The following is a 17,975-nucleotide window of genomic DNA, read 5'->3' as shown; positions in this document are numbered from 1 at the left end:
AATGAGAACTTGTTCTCAACTGGCTTACCTGGTTAAATAAAGGTGAAATATTTTTATTTTTTTAAATAGCCAGATCAGGACCTAACATAAGGACAACTCAGAGTATGCTATTCTGTTCTTCTGAAATATACTACATTTTCTTCCTATCATGCTTCTTTAGACCTGTCTAAAATAAATAATGGATTTATTGTGAAGGTGTAGGCTATATTACATGGATTTATTAGACTTTTTTAAATGTAGATGTTCCAAAGGTCTACATCAGTGGCTTGTAGGCTATGTGTGGAAGCCAGGAGATGCTAAATGTGTTTGTTAATTAACGGTAATTTTGCTTATTATTTGCTTGACAATCACCGGCTGACAAAATTTCGTGACCGCCACAGCCCTAGTCTCAAGCAAACATTTTGCGTGCCCGAACAGCCGAAAAAAGCCTTCCTGAAGTCCAAAACAAAATTTCACAAAATGTCGTCATAATATATGCACAAACTCTTACAAACTGTTTTGGCTGGGAAGCATGCAGATGCCTTAAGCCAGGACGGGTGTAAAAGGGGCTATGCTAAAAGCCTGCGTGCTGTATAAGTTATTTAAAAAAATTGCTGATACAGAATAAAGAAATCACAGGATATGGTCAGATGATAAATTGGCTTTATTCAGAGTGCCAAAATATTTTTTCTAAAGCAATGAGGACTCGGTATGATGTGGGTCTTTACTGTCTTATGTGGACATTGGCTTCACTCCTGCTGTGTATTCACTTGTGTGTTCTTCTCTTGACGTCACTTTTCCGAATGCTTTTCCGACATGACTTCGGTCAAATTCAGATAAAATATAGATTTCTCCCAAAATACAAATGTAAAGTGATATGTCGTATTGAGACTTTTAGTTGGAAGGATGAAACCAATCAGAATATTTAACAGCAACTTAATTATGCAATCTTCCCTTTAACAGTCTGAGAGGAGATTAACTGTCATGATGGAATCTTGACAAGGGCCCTTGAAACGCAAGACCCATTAGAAAGGGGGAACGTTTTTAAAGGTCAGTCAATCAACCGTAATATTTCTGGGAAACTAGGGGAGAAGGAATCTGATGTTTTTGGAAGTCTTGAATAAAGATGATCTGTGGGTAGGAGCTAGCCTATAATGGATTGACTGCGGGTGGAAAACAGTGATGTGTCTGGACGAGGCGCCATGGGAAATAGACCCACTGCATCACACTCAAACAAAGACACAAACACACTGGCTCCTCAGTTCAGTCAAGCTCACCAACATGCTCTTACAACAACACAAGCTAAATGGACACTAACAACAAATTGAGACACTATTGGGATGCATTATGGTCCTGTTTTGACAGAATGCAATGTCATCTGCCTTACTCAACCCAAGTTGGTCAACTAACAATGTGAGGCCTAAGTCTTCAGACCCAGCAACAGCAAGAAGGCTGGTGTAATAATACTGTGGATGAGAATCTGTTTCTTTGGATCTGCAGGTGGCTGATCTTCTTGGTTTGAGTTAACTTATAAGGTAACATATGCCACCCAAGACATTTGACCTGAACTGACGTATTAAGGGGGGAGTAGGCGAGTCATTAACAACTCTTAAGGTCTTTCAACCCCAGAACACACTTTGACTTCACCATTACTAGATTTGGGATAAGTGTTGTTATGGAAATGCTGGGTTACTATAATAGTGAATCAACATGTTTGCTAGGAAGTGGTCCATTCAATGTTTTGACAGGGTTTTACCATAAACCGGAGCAGTTTAATCGTTTTTGATTGGTAATACTTTGGTATAATCATCCTAAATGGTTCATAGTGACCCCACAAAGACGACTCTCCACCAGAAAATTTTTGCACAATACACACTACACGATTGTTACTGAACATGCAATCAAGTTAGAGCATTTAATTGGTTGTCTGATTAGACAGACTTTCATAAATCCCCCACAACATTTTCCACTGCAGATTCTATTCAAAAGGATTCCACGGCGAGAGAGACAGAGTTTAGTGCTTAAGAGGTCAAATGGTTAATTGGAAATCAGAACGAGCATCTAGCTCATTGTTTGTCTGTAAATTGAATCGAGAATTACAATAAAAGGATGACTAATTAGTTTGAGGATGAAATCCCTTCTGGGTTAAAGTATGTATACAAAAGAGACACAGAATATTCTGTTTCGTTGGCCCCTTGATGGCATACTAGGCTATTATCACTATTATGTGCCAGGCAGCCAGGCGTGTTTCTTAATGTGTCTGTTCTGTTCTGAGATGGGAAAGATGTGATATTTGGGGTGTAGGGGTAAAACAACATGAATGTGTTTTATTTTCTCCAAAGTGAACAGCATTTTTCACACTGGAGTCTAAAATCATAAAACCTGGCTGTTAATTCTATATCTCTACCCAGGTTTTCAGCAACCTTGCTGACTGACCACCATATTGTTCCAAGGACTGTCTGTCTCTAATGGAAAAGCTACAAAATAGTTTTCATCCCACTGAGCACACGTAATGAAACAGACAGGTAGGGGGTCTGGGAGGTAGCGTCACTCCACTGAACACACCTGATGAAAACAGGTAGGGGAGGGGCAGGGGAGGATGGGGAAACAGTAAAAGAGAGCAGAGAGAGAGAGAGAGTGGGAAAGAGAGAGAGCATGTGGCGCCACTCTACTGAACACACCTGATGCTACTCATGCTGCCGGTCTCAGATCCTAGCTTGCATCGCTCCAGTTGGGTGGCGACAATCTGCCGTTCAGCTTCCAGCTCTCGAGTCAGCCGCTCAAATTGCAACTCCTGTAGAAATATATGAAAAAGTGATTGTCAGTAAGCATACCTGTATTGTGCTACATAGGATCTAGCTTACTGTATGTATTCATGCAATTATGCTTAAGAAGATTGTGACAATTCAAATGTTTCGAAACATCCAGTTAGTGTAGCCTAAATGATATACAGTGGGGTCCGAAATTGACACCCTTGAGGAAGATGAGCTAAAATTACTGTATAAAATAAATAATTCAAATACTGAGCTATAATTGTCACGTTCGTCGAACAGAGATGAGGACCAAGGCGCAGCGTTGAAGGCGAACATATTTATTTAGATAATGATCACACGATCAAAACAATGACGTGACAGTCAATGGTAATACACAAACCAAATAAGAACAAGAAACCACAATGAAGGAGTGCCAAACGGCTACCTAAGTATGACTCCCAATCAGAGACAACGAGCTACAGCCGTCTCTGATTGGGAGCCACCCTGGCCAACATAGATCTACAAAACCAGAAAGTGAAACCTAGAACACACATAGACTATACACACCCTGGCTCAACATATTAGAGTCCCCAGAGCCAGGGCGTGACAGTACCCCCCCCTAAAGGCGCGGACTCCGACCGCGCCCACCAAACACCACAGGGGAGGGACCGGGTGGGCACTCCGCTTAGGCGGCGGATCCGGCTCCGGGCCTGATCCCCGCTCCCTCTCCAACCCCCCAAAGTACCCCTGGTCCGGTCTGGCCCCGCTGGCCGGAGCTGGACTGCACACTGGTGGAGCGGATTGCTCTAGCTCCGGCGTGAAGCATCTGACCGGTGCCGGACCAGCCACCGGTGGAACAGGCACGGGCCGTGCCGGACTGACGACGCACACCACTGGCTTGGTGTGGGGAGCAGGAGCGGGCCGAGCCGGGCTGTCGAAGCGCACCACTGACTTGGTGCGGGGAGCAGGAACGGGCCGAGCCGGGCTGACGAAGCGCACCACTGACTTGGTGCGGGGAGCAGGAACGGGCCGAGCCAGGCTGACGAAGCGCACCACTGACTTGGTGCGGGGAGCAGGAACGGGCCGAGCCGGGCTGACGAAGCGCACCACTGACTTGGTGCGGGGAGCAGGAACGGGCCGGACAGGGCTGACGAAACGCACCACTGACTTGGTGCGGGGAGCAGGAATGGGCCGGACTGGGCTGGCGACGCGCACCACAGACTTGGTGCGGGGAGCAGGAACAGGCCGGGCCGAGCTGGCGACGCGCACCGTAGACTTGGTGCGAGTGGCAGGAACAGGCCGGACCGTACTGGGAACACACACCACTGGCCCTACGTGGGGATCAGGAACAGGCCGGACTGGCAACACACGCCAGTACCTCTCGCCGTGCCTCTACATCCTCCTTCCCCCTGGTGACCAGTGACTCCCGTAACCTGGCGGCCTCCTCTGCCAACCCGCTGGACCGCTCTATCGCGGCCTCCTGCTGCCCCGACGTCGTGAGCCCCCCTCCTAAAAATTTTCTGGGGGTCTCTCCTCCCCGTGGGCCAGACCTCTATAGTTCTCGCCCAACTCTCGCTCTTCTGCCTCCAACTCCCGCTATTCAGCTCCTCAATTGGCTTGACCCAGTCGAAGCTCTTCCTCCATTGTTCCCAAGTCCACTCTCTCTGCTCTCCACTCGGCTTGACCCAGTCGAGGCTGCCACGGAGATCTGCTAGGGATTTCCCTGGCGATGGCTCCTCGACTCGCTGCTTGGTCCAGTTGTGGTGGTTTCTTCTGTCACGTTCGTCGAACAGAGATGAGGACCAAGGCGCAGCGTTGAAGGCGAACATAATTATTTAGATAATGATCACACGATCAAAACGATGACGTGACAGTCAATGGTAATACACAAACCAAATAAGAACAAGAAACCACAATGAAGGAGTGCCAAACGGCTACCTAAGTATGACTCCCAATCAGAGACAACGAGCTACAGCCGTCTCTGATTGGGAGCCACCCTGGCCAACATAGATCTACAAAACCAGAAAGTGAAACCTAGAACACACATAGACTATACACACCCTGGCTCAACATATTAGAGTCCCCAGAGCCAGGGCGTGACAATAATGCTTAAAAAAATATGGAAATTATATTATTTTATACTAATACAATTGCTCAGATAAAGAGATTTTGTTTAACAAGTAATATAAATTTTTTCTCCAAAAGGTAGCGGTCAAAATGATTGACACCCATGTTTTCAATACCTTTCAATACCTTACCTTGTGAGGATAAAGTCATTGAGCCTTTTTCTAAAATGTTTTATGAGTTGGAGAACACATTGGGAGGGATCTTAGACCATTCCTCCATACAGAATCCTTCCAGATCCTCAATATCCTTCGTCTGCGCTTATGGACTGCCCTATTCAATTCAAACTACAGGTTTTCAATGGGTTTCGAGTCCAGAGACTGAGATGGCCATTGCTAAATGTTGATTTTGTGGATTTTGATGTGTGCTTGGGGTTATTGTCTTGCTGGAAGATCCACTTGCAACCAAGTTTCAGCCTCCTGGCAGTGGCAACCAGGTTTTTGGCTAAAATGTCCTGGTACTGAGTAAAGTTCATGATGGCGTTGACCCAGACCCCAGGACCAGTGGAAGCAAAACAGCCCCATAACATCAAAGATTCACCACCATATTTTACAGTAGGTATGGAGTTATTTTCTGCTTATGCATTCTCATTTTGATGCCAAACCCACCACTGGTGTTTCATGTCATCTGACCAAAGCACCGGTTCCAATCCAAGTTCCAATGCTGTTTAGCAAACTCCAGACGTTTACATTTGCAATGGCCTTCTCAGTCTCCTGACGTTATCCTCGCAAGGTGAGGTATTGAAAGGTAGTGAAAACAGGGGTATTACTTCTTAAACAAAATATCTTTCCCTGAGCAATGATATTAAAATAATATAATTTCCACATTTTTTGGAGCATAAAATATAGCTTAGTATTTGAATGATCAATGGTCATTTTTGCTCATCTTTATCAAGGCTGTCAATAATTTCAGACCCCACTCACATTTGGAGATGAAAACAACACTCTTAGAAAAAAGGTGCTATCTAGAACCAAAAAGGGTTCTTCAGCTGTCCCCATAGGAGGACCCTTTGAAGAACAACTTTTGGTTCCAGGTAGAACCCTTTTTGGTTCCAAGTAGAACCGTTTTGGGTTCCATGTAGAACCCTTTCCACTGAGGGTTCTACCTGGAACCCAAAATAGTTCTACCTAGAACAAAAAAGGGTTCTCCTATGGGGACAGCCGCAGAAACCTTTTGGAACCCTTTTTTTCTAAGAGTGTAGTAACTTGTGTTGATGTCAATGGAAGATTTAGGCCTACACCAAATTCCTACTCATGCACATTTTAAGTAACAATTAATTAAGAAACTACATTTACATTTGAGTCATTTAGCAGACACTCTTATCTAGAGCGACTTTCAGTAGTGAGTGCATACATTTTCGTACTGGTCACCCTTAGAAACCGAACCCAGAACCCTGGCGTTGCAAGCACCATGCTCTACCAACTGAGCCACACGGGACCATGAGCCACATGGGACCAAACTACAGTTGCCAAACAAAACCACAAATCAGCACCCCCCGCAGTGTACTACGCCACTTAACTATAAGTTAAGTATAACTATAAGAAATCTAAGATGGGTCAAATAAATTATATTCAGCCCAGGCTACAGCTATGCATTTGGTTTGCTAACTTGCTAGCTAAGTGGCTAGATGTCATGATCAAGCTTCTTGGTCACAGCAGAGACATTCAATCAATTCCTAGATCAAGATCCATGTTGTCTAAATTGTTTTGTGGGTAAAAAATGTATAAATAGCGCCCCTTGTGTGCACTTCTGGTAATACCATATACCCTGGTATTTGTACAGAAACGGTATGACGGTATGAACACCTAGATACCGCCCAACCTTACATCTGAGCAGCCAGTCTCATTTAGGGCGCTTTCACATTTCCCCTTATGATCAGGATTCTGGAGCGTTTGGTACCCTGATCCGCGCTATAAAGCATGTGTGAAACGCAAATGAACCCTGGCTGAAACAAATCCTGGACCTGCGTGAGTAGTGGGTCCAAGATCCAGGACCAGAGTACCAGTTTTTGTGACGCAGCAGCGTGAGTCGCGTGAAACTTTTTTGCCCATTGTAAACAAGCTAGCTCGCTAACATCATGTAGAATGTGTGTCTTGCTAATTGCACCCTGAAACAGTTATTTTCAGGTCTTGCGAAAGCAAAACGTATTCTGTAGAATTCACACAAATGCTCCAGGAAACCGAACCAGGGTACTGAATTTCAAATGTGAAAACGCCCTTAGTCTCAGGCAACTCCAGTCAATACAAACTGTCCACTTCTTTTGTGACAATGCTGAAATTAGTCCACTGCCCACAAGGTCAAACACTCTCCCCAGAGCAGTTAATCTAAAGTCTGCTACAAAATGTATCACCTGCTATTTTGGGCAATAGCCCAGAAAATCGAGGTCCACAGAAATATCCCATTGAACTCGATGAAGAAAGATCCATACAACTCTTGTTAAACAGCCTCTGAGCTATAGCATCAAAGAGCTAGAAGTGTCAGTAGACGTGCATTCAAATTTACTTCTCTTGGTATAATAGTTGCATTTACATAACTTTGTACATGCAAGCAACTGTAAACTGTTGCTATTGTCTGGCCTAGTTATCTTCCAATATGCATATTTTGCATAACTTTATAAACAACTAAACATTGTGCTGATAAGATGCAGTAGGCTATATATTTGGATAGAGTAACAAAAAGTTCAAACGGACCAGCAAAGTTTAAGACCTTGTTTTAGTTTATCTGGGAGCAAAATGAGCAAAATGAGTTGCAAACAACAAAATCACTGACCTTTACTATTCCCTCCAAATGTAGCATAACAACCAAACACCTGTTACTGCCAAAATACTATTGGAATGAAAGTTAACAAAGCCATACCTTCACATGGACCATACTTCAGAGAAAGCACCAACCACACATAATATCCCACTTTTTTCTCCATCCACAACATGTCTAGAAGTTCATCTGTCCTTATCAAGAAAACTCCGTTAGAGAAAACAGCAAGCCCAGTAGTGACTGCCTCCAAGCAGTGAAGAATAGGAGTTCAGCCAGGCACAAAGGTCTCCATGGCAACAGAGAATTTAGAACCCCTTTGGCATTATTTATGCAACATTGCATCACAAAAGGACCCTCCCACCAGTCTGCCTGCCAAATCCTGCCGCTCTCCAATCACTCTTTTGACTGCTCCTCTCCTCAACACCATCTGCGCCCCCCGCTGAAAAAGCAGAGAGAGGGTAGCGGGGCGGAGGTGGGGAGGAGCTGGGTGAACGGAGGGATGGGGAGGGAGGGGGGACAGAGGGGGGGGTGCTAATTGGAAAGCTCCAAAGACTTGCAGGATTGTGAATGTACATGGAAGTGTTGTGGGGTTGAGGCAGCAGAAATGTCTCCTCTCCTTCTCCTTCTCCTTCTCCATCTCCTCTCCCTCTCCTCTCCTCCCCTCTCCTCTCTTCTGGCCATAGCTCTGAATTGTGCTCTCCAGGGAGAGACAGTGACTGTTCTGCCTCAGTGCCACCCTTTGGGCTGGGCTGTCTTGCTGAGAAGGTAGCACACAATACAGCAGCATGTCATAGCCAGCCACAGTTTAAATATAGCTCGGTAAAAAAGACACACAAGGATCTGCCATGGGAGAGAAGAGAGGGCCACAGAGGCTTGGGATGACAATGTCACTATTTGCTTCCTGTCACTCACCACCATAAACACTGTTTATTTCTAATCTGTATAACGCATTGTTGTGAAGAAAGTATTTCAGAGGAACCAAAAAAAGACAGTCATAATATGATGTGGTTGCTAGTCTATACATGAATACATGACTCAGTAAATGTATACTTCTTCCAAATTCAAAGACCCTATAGTATATCAACTTACCTTGCAACTGTCTCCAACCAGTGTTAAAATAGGTTTTGTTTAGCCTAAGAAAAAATACATTTGGGTACATGATTGAGAAATTAGTCTAAGGCACTGCATCACAGTGCTAGCTGTGCCACTAGAGATCCTGGTTCGAATCCAGGCTCTGTCGTAGCCGGCTGCGACCGGGAAACCCATGGGGCGGCGCACAATTGGCCCAGCGTCGTCCAGGGTAGGGGAGGGAATGGCCGGCAGGGATGTAGCTCAGTTGGTAGAGCATGGCATTTGCAACGCCAGGGTTGTGGGTTCGATTCCCACAGGGGGCCAGTATGAAGAGAAAAAAAAAAATTGAAAAAAAAATGTATGCACTCACTAACTGTATGTTGCTCTTGATAAGAGCATCTGCTAAATGACTAAAAAAACTTTTTAAAAAATGTATTAAATGAAAAGTAATTTTGTTCAAATGAAAACTCATAGAGCTCTGGGCAGCTGAGAGAGAATAGAGTGAATAACTTAACAAAGCTTCTCATATGCAAAGCTACAGTGGTTTGCGAAAGTATTCACCCCCCTTGGCATTTTTCCTATTTTGTTGCCTACAACCTGGAATTAAAATCGATTTTTGGGGGGTTTGTATCATTTGATTTACACAACATGCCTACCACTTGAAGATGCAAAATAATTTTTGGGTGAAACAAACAAGAAATAATACAAAAAAACAGAACACTTGAGCGTGCATAACTATTCACCCCCCCCCCCCCCCCCCAAAAAAAAAAAAATCTATACTTTGTAGAGACACCTTTTGCAGCAATTACCGCTGCAAGTCTCTTGGGGTATGTCTCTATAAGCTTGGCACATCCAGCCACTGGGATTTTTGCCCATTCTTCAAGGCAAAACTGCTCCAGCTCCTTCAAGTTGGATGGGTTCCGCTGGTGTACAGCAATCTTTAAGGCATACCACAGATTCTCAATTGGATTGAGGTCTGGGCTTTGACTAGGCCATTCCAAGACATTTAAATGTTTCCCCTTAAACCACTCGTGTTGTTTTAGCAGTATGCTTAGGGCCATTGTCCTGCTGGAAGGTGAACCTCCGTCCCAGTCTCAAATCTCTGGAAGACTGAAACAGGTTTCCCTCAAGAATTTCCCTGTATTTAGCGCCATCCATCTTTCCTTCAATTCTGACCAGTTTCCCAGACCCTGCCGATGAAAAACATCCCCACAACATGATGCTGCCACCACCATGCTTCACTGTGGGGATGGTGTTCTCATGGTGATGAGAGGTGTTGGGTTTGCGCCAGACAAAGCGTTTTCCTTGATGGTGGAAAAGCTCAATTTTAGTCTCATCTGACCAGAGTACCTTCTTCCATATGTTTGGGGAGTCTCCCACATGGCTTTTGGCGAACACCAAACGTGTTTGCTTATTTTTTTCTTTAAGCAATGGCTTTTTTCTGGCCACTCTTCTGTAAAGCCCAGCTCTGTGGAGTGTAAGGCTTAAAGTGGTTCTATGGACAGATACTCCAATCTCCTCTGTGGAGCTTTGCAGCTCCTTCAGGGTTATCTTTGGTCTCTTTGTTGCCTCTCTGATTAATGCCCTCCTTGCCTGGTCCGTGGGTTTTGGTGGGCGGCCCTCTCTTGGCAGGTTTGTTGGGGTGCCATATTCTTTCCATTTTTTAATAATGGATTTAAGGGTGCGCCGTGGATGTTCAAAGTTAAATAACCCAACCCTGATCTGTACTTCTCCACAACTTTGTCCCTGACCTGTTTGGAGAGCTCCTTGGTCTTCACAGTGCCGCTTGCTTGGTGGTACCCCTTGCTTAGTGGTGTTGCAGACTCTGGGGCCTTTCAGAACAGGTGTATATATACTGAGATCATGTGACAGATCATGTGACACTTAGATTGCACACAGGTGGACTTTATTTAACTAATTATGTGACTTCTGAAGGTAATTGGTTGCACCAGATCTTATTTAGGGGCTTCATAGTAATGGGGGTGAATACATATGCACGCACCACTTTTCCATTATTTATTTTTTATAATTTTTGAAACAAGTTATTTTTTTCATTTCACTTCACCAATTTGGACTATTTTGTGTATGTCCATTACATGAAATCGAAATAAAAATCCATTTAAATTACAGGTTTTAATGCAACAAAATAGGAAAAACGCCAATAAGGATGAATACTTTTGCAAGGCACTGTATCTCCTCCCAAACGAATGTCTTTATTTAAATTGTCATTGGGTCAGTATACCAATTGTAAACCATGTTCAGAATTTGAATAGCCAAGCTTAAAGGGATAGTTCACCCAAATTACCAAATTACATATTGATTTCCTTACCCTATAAGCAGTCTATGGACAAGGTATGACAGAAATCCATGCTTTGGTTTAGCTTCCATGTCACTGTATCCAAATGCTAATATTTTAGCATTTGTGGCACAAATCCCATTCAAGTCATGGGACCAATATTAGCATTTTTCCTGCATCATGTCCAAATCATTGATTGTGAATCTCAACAAAGTCAATTATAGATTATTTGAACATGATGAGCGAAATATGATAATATCGGTCCCATGACGAATGGGATCTGTGCCACAAATCCTAAAACATTAGCATTTGGAAACAGTGCCAGGGAAACTAAACCAAAGCATGTATTGCTGCCATACCTTATCCATATACTGCTTGCAGGGTAAGGAAACCAATACGTCATTTTGTAATTTGGACTATCCCTTTAATCAGATACTGAAATAGAAAGTATTCTGGAACTTTAAGACATGGCTAAATTGGTTAGCAGGACATTTCTGTATACATACTGTGGAACAGTGTAGAATACCCAGATTTTCAAATGTGTGTGTGTGTGGTAGAACTGAAGAAATACCCTCTAAATACTACAATTAACTAGTTTAAATGGGCAGACTGTTCAATTAAAAGCTTGCCTGATAATTGCATGTCAATTGCAATCATATATACTTCCAGCATTACCAAGGACAAGAGAGAGAAGGAGAAGGAGAAGGAGAAGGAGAAGGAGAAGGAGAAGGAGAAGGAGAAGGAGAAGGAGAAGGAGAGGGAGAGGGAGAGGGAGAGGGAGAGGGAGAGGGAGAGGGAGAGGGAGAGGGAGAGGGAGAGGGAGAGTGAGAGGGAGATGTATGCCCAATAGCTTGCAAACAGTACACCCCTGAAAACACCATTAAACCTATTAGTTGGTAGAATAAATGACTAGGGGACAGAAGATGGGATTCTGCAGCTTCAGGAAACTGTGTGGTCCTAGCTGTGTGGTCCTCGAGTATAAATGCCTAATTGTGCCCTGTGGTACCAAGACTGACATTTTAACTTTTTCAGAGACAATTTGATTACAAAATGTCATCCTGGGCATGCCTCACAAGTTCTTTTGGGGGGTTTTATCCGATTTCTAAAAAGCCAGAGGTTAACTTAATGAGTACAAAACCAAAGACAAGGAACACCCTGTAACATAATTAGCCTAGTGCAGGATAGGTTGGCTGGAGAAGGTGATTCTGGAAGTACTGAGTTCATCTATTCAGAGTGCAAAACACCTAGGCCTACACAAACTATACCACACTCGTGTGAAGCGAGGGTGTCCTACCAAATAACATTGAACAAACTCAAAATATGAAATATCGTGAAACAAGGTAGCCTATTAAAAGGATAATTGTATTAGCTGAACTTGAGTTGAGGCAGGAATTAGGATTTAGAAACATATGAGCTTTAAAATCCTTGGCTTAAATACTCCTGTTGAGACAACATTTCACTACTGCTGACTGTATACCCACTCCTCAGCTGAGTAATGCAGTGCTGGATTTCAGATTGATCTGTCTAATGCTTCATTCTGATTTGCTAGAGCAACTGTACGCCTCTACGCCACTCAAACTGCCCTTCTACCTCTCTGCCATGGTTGTCTGATTTACTCATTCAAGCCTCAAGCCAGGTGCAGAGCCAAGACATTCACACAAGTTCAATTTTCACCATTCTTCCCCCTCGAGTCAACTGACAAAAAATACTGTCTTAAACCCTTTGCAGTCTGAAACAAAGGAAATGGAAATATGTGAGCACTCCATATCCCTGTCTTATTCCCAAAAAAACACTCTTACTGAATACATATTTGATCCGTTTTAAAATCCCTTCTTATAATACAGTAATATGAAATTATAAACCCTGTACACGCAGTATCTGACATACATTTTGTTGAGTTAAGTCACTGTAGGTCTGATTAGCTAGCCATCAATCACTAACAATAACGACCCAGTCATCCATGAACCTCATATTGATCTTTACTATCTGGGCTCAACATTCAGTCACAGTCAAGTTATGAGTCTCCATATTGAACCTTTTGTTCGACATGACCGGTACATGTTAAAAGAGAAGTACTGTAATACCCTGAATACAACGTCTCAGAAAGTAAAATTGGGTTATTATAACTGCTTTTATTTATAAGCTGTGGCCTAGTTGATGGCCAAGGAATTACGCTAAATGCTATTATGCACAGAATTATGATATGGACAAAGTTGGGGGAGGGGAATTGATCAAGAAACATTTATAGATGATATAGTGACAATATATATCAACAACAGGTTTTTAAATGAACTGAATGAATCTGACTCTTCCTGGCAGACACAATTCAGTCTCTATAACTTTATTTTAATACGTTCTTCATTATAATAGTCTCCTCTCCTCTAACCTCAAAGCAGCCCACATTCTAGAATGTTACAAATTAGAGTGACTATTTCACAAGACTTAATAATTCCCATTCATTATTTAATGACCAAAGGCTGCTGAAATGACTTCACTGCATTTGTTTGAACATCCATTAAGTCTTAAGAGGTGACCATGATTAAAAGAGCAGATTAGCATTCTCTCTCTCTCCCCAAATCAAATAACGTCTGAATATTCAAGCTAAATGCATTCCTCATATTGCTGTACAAATGATTGCTAGATGTTTGATATGCCAGCACTCTGAATAAGATGACACTGATTTGCATTCCCATCTTGCCCTCACGTATAGGCTACTATACGTCTAATGGCTCTGGCTGGTTTCATTTGCTCTCCCTGTGGCCTGCTGCTGATTTTCTTCCTGATTTTAGAGGCTCCATTGTGAGAGGACAAAATGAGGCATCACACGTTGGCTTGTACATCACTACTTCAAACCATGGTCACTGGCAGATCCAAATGAGTCCCAATCATAAACAAGCATGGTGGAACGTTAATCTAAATATCATTGGGGGCCAAAAACAACATCACACCATACAGTACTAGAATAATCCCCAGGCTACAGGTTAAAGTCAGGTCACCTCCCAAAAAAAGTCAAGTCAACCCAATGCCATTAACACCAACACACTCCCCAAGCCACCTTACTGTTGTCCAAAGCCAACCGACCCTATTACTGAAAAATATAGTGGTACCTGTCCTTGTAAATCCATTGTAGGGCTAAATACACAGACTGTATCATCACACGTCACACTTTAAACCTTTTGCTGACTGATGCTGTTTGACATCTAGTGGTGGGGTCATAAACTATTGACCATAATAGGTCATTAACACTTTTTTAATTTTTTTATTTCACCTTTATTTAACCAGGTAAACCAGTTGAGAACAAGTTCTCATTTACAACTGCGACCTGGCCAAGATAAAGCAAAGCAGTGCGATAAAAACAACAACACAGAGTTACATATGGGGTAAAACAAAACAAAGTCAAAAATACAACAGAAATAAATATATATACAGTGTGTGCAAATGTAGCAAGTTATGGAGGTAAGGCAATAAATAGGCTATAGTGCAAAATAATTACAATTAGTATTAACACTGGAATGATAGATGTGCAAGAGATGATGTGCAAATAGAGATACTGGGGTACAAATGAGCAAAATAAATAACAATATAGGGATGAGGTAGTTGGGCGGGCTAATTTCAGATGGGCTGTGTACAGGTGCAGTGATCGGTAAGGTGCTCTGACAACTGATGCTTAAAGTTAGTGAGGGAGATAAGTGTCTCCAGCTTCAGAGATTTTTGCAATTTGTTCCAGTCATTGGCAGCAGAGAACTGGAAGGAATGGCGGCCAAAGGAGGTGTTGGCTTTGGGGATGACCAGTGAGATATACCTGCTGGAGCGCAGACTACGGGTGGGTGTTGCTATGGTGACCAATGAGCTAAGATAAGGCGGGGATTTGCCTAGCAGTGATTTATAGATGGCCTGGAGCCAGTGGGTTTGGCGACGAATATGTAGTGAGGACCAGCCAACAAGAGCGTACAGGTCACAGTGGTGGGTAGTATATGGGGCTTTGGAGACAAAACGGATGGCACTGTGATAGACTACATCCAATTTGCTGAGTAGAGTGTTGGAGGCTATTTTGTAAATGACATCGCCGAAGTCAAGGATCGGTAGGATAGTCAGTTTTACGAGGGCATGTTTGGCAGCATGAGTGAAGGAGGCTTTGTTGCGAAATAGGAAACCGATTCTAGATTTAACTTTGGATTGGAGATTCTTAATGTGAGTCTGGAAGGAGAGTTTATAGTCTAACCAGACACCTAGATATTTGTAGTTGTCCACATACTCTAGGTCAGACCCGTCGAGAGTAGTGATTCTAGTCGGGTGGGCGGGTGCAAGCAGCGTTCGGTTGAAGAGCATGCATTTAGTTTTACTAGTGTTTAAGAGCAGTTGGAGGCTACGGAAGGAGTGTTGTATGGCATTGAAGCTCGTTTGGAGGTTTGTTAACACAGTGTCCAATGAAGGGCCAGATGTATACAAAATGGTGTCGTCTGCGTAGAGGTGTATCTGAGAGTCACCAGCAGCAAGAGCGACGTCATTGATATACACAGAGAAAAGAGTCGGCCCAAGAATTGAACCCTGTGGCACCCCCATAGAGACTGGCATAGGTCCAGACAACAGGCCCTCCGATTTGACACATTGAACTCTATCTGAGAAGTAGTTGGTGAACCAGGCGAGGCAGTCATTTGAGAAACCAAGGCTATTTAGTCTGCCAATAAGAACACTGCCTTTCACTATTACACAATTGGAGGTACAGTATATTGTAAGATAAACAAACATATCGTCGCTGTCTGATGAAAACCTCTTATCTCCAAAACAGAAACTTTTCAGGAATTGACAAAATTACCAAATGTTCCTGCAGTCAAATGACCAAATCATCCGCTAGTGGCCTCATGGGTGGAATGTTATTAATATTTTTCATAATTTCATAATTTACAGAATTAATACACTTTTCTTTACGTCAAACGGTTTTGTTATAATTCAGTGCTCTGTGATGTATAAAAAGTGTAATATTGAAATGTTCAGAGTAAATTGAGGGGAGTTACTGCTTTCAATAAATGTAAAATAAAAACTTAAAAAACGACGACGTCTAATATCAAACATGAAACTTGGAAAATGAATGTAAGAAGACATGAAAATGCATATATTCCTAAAGGTCATAGAGCTTTTCCTAGTGTTGACCCAGTCATAATGCTTAACCAGTGGTTGCTCACGCTTGACCTCCCTCCTCTCACTGCTCCACAATGCACAGGATGTAGATAAATCCTAATTGTGCCCACCATTGAATAGCATAAACAATGAAAACGTCTGCCTTTTATTTGTATTCACACAACTATCCCAATGCTGTCAACCAAAAAAAACAACTAAGAGCTGTGACTGAGGTGCACCGGCTTAAATAAATGCAAGCTTGTGGAGATCTGCACACACACGCATGCACACACACGGACACACACACAGAGACATGCACACATACACACACAAACACATACACACACACACTTGCGCTTCTCTCTGTATGCAGGCCTTTAGGCTTTTATTTTTTACCCTCCTGATAGGGCCATTAGTATGTCCCAGAGCAGCCCCATGGGTCTGTGCGATGTGTGGCGGTGGCCCACTTGACCATTCCACAGCTTGTCCTTTTCTCACTTTTGCTTAAAAGCAGGAGGAGTGTCAGCGTAACCACTGTCATGACGCAGGGAATTGTCATGGCTCATTCCCATCTACACATATCCTCTGGGTTCTACTCTAAAATGGCTGCCTGCTGTAAGCTAAACAAATAGGCTATATCTTACTGCTGGTGAGGAATATCAGTTGGATACTTCCATAATGTAACTGCAAGACAATTATATTCTATTGAGCACAATCTCTTATGAAACTGAACCTAGTTTTGCACATTTTACTCAATAACAATGACTTAGTTACTATATTATTACAGAGATATTGTTGTGAGAGATAGCTACATTTCAAACGAAAGGCATAAGATTAAACAGGTCTAAACAAAGTCTCTATAGAGTCTCCTTATAGCGTCACCTGCTAATCAGAGTGGATGTTAATCTGTCCTCTGCACCAGACACACACAGAATACAAATGGCACCAATTACTTGTGTCTCTATACCTCACTGCACCCCTGCAGAACACTGACCCGTTTACTTTATCATCAGAGAGCAACACAGTACAGCTAAATAGGATGGATTTCAGGCACTGAACAGGATCTTATGATGAGAAACGTAATAAAGAAGCTGGTGGTGGCAATATAGCTGAACCAATAACATACTTCATATTAGGTTTCCATCAGTTAAAGGGACATATAATGTGAATTTCTTCACATATTCTTCATTTGTCCACTTTTGATACAGTCCCACAAAATTGTGCATTCAAATTTCATTCAAGTTTTCACAATGTATTGCTTTCAATCACCTGATACCTAAGATCAAGCAAGAGCAAAAACGCTGATCACATGATGGTATGTTTTGCATGGAGGGCCTTGCGCTCACTCTGAAAGTCACCCATGTACTGCACACACAGAATTAACATGGGAGGCCTTACCTGTTCCTTGACAGAGGCCAGTATGGCTGAAGTGGTCTCCGTCTCGGAGCCATCTCCATTAGAGGCGTTTAGTACTGGGCTCAGCATGGTGAAGTTCTCAGAGTCAGAGGCTGCGTCTGGAACTGGCATAACTCCTGAAAGGGAAAGGATTAACAGTCAGCATTAGAAGGGGGACAACATCCACTGTTGGAGAAAATGCAGAAATTGTTCAGTTATTCATCGCTTAACTTTCATGAAACTGTTTGAATCCATTGACATTTCTCATGTTGGTTTGTCACAAATCACAACAAAATATATTACTGTATACTGTAGTTTCACTTATACCTCTCACAATTCCTAACCCTAGGATAATGAGAACTTTCTGTATTCGAGGGTTCTTTGCAAGGTAGAAAATCTGGATACAAATATATTAATCTGATTTAATAAGATTGTGGATATAGCTAACACTTGTAAACTATATCAGTCATATATCATAATCTGCC

General features: G+C 42.7%; 1 protein-coding gene across 1 annotated transcript in view; it reads right to left on the bottom strand.

The window, feature by feature from the left end:
• Positions 1–17,622, bottom strand: part of LOC311146246 (catenin delta-2-like) — a gene marked incomplete at its 5' end in the record, with an annotated part of 103,684 nt that extends 86,062 nt beyond the window's left edge. The window contains 2 exons of the mRNA XM_084182747.1: positions 2,661–2,773; positions 17,494–17,622. Coding sequence (XP_084038873.1) covers positions 2,661–2,773; positions 17,494–17,622 — 242 coding nt within the window. The remainder of the gene's footprint in view (positions 1–2,660; positions 2,774–17,493) is intronic.
• Between the last annotated feature and the right edge of the window lie 353 nt (positions 17,623–17,975).

This window comes from Coregonus lavaretus (genome assembly GCF_964263955.1).
Source record: "Coregonus lavaretus genome assembly, chromosome: 19".
NCBI classification, from domain to species: Eukaryota; Metazoa; Chordata; class Actinopteri; order Salmoniformes; family Salmonidae; genus Coregonus; species Coregonus lavaretus.
The sequence above is the reverse complement of the archived record's forward strand: the minus strand, read 5'-3'. Positions and strand labels throughout refer to the sequence as shown.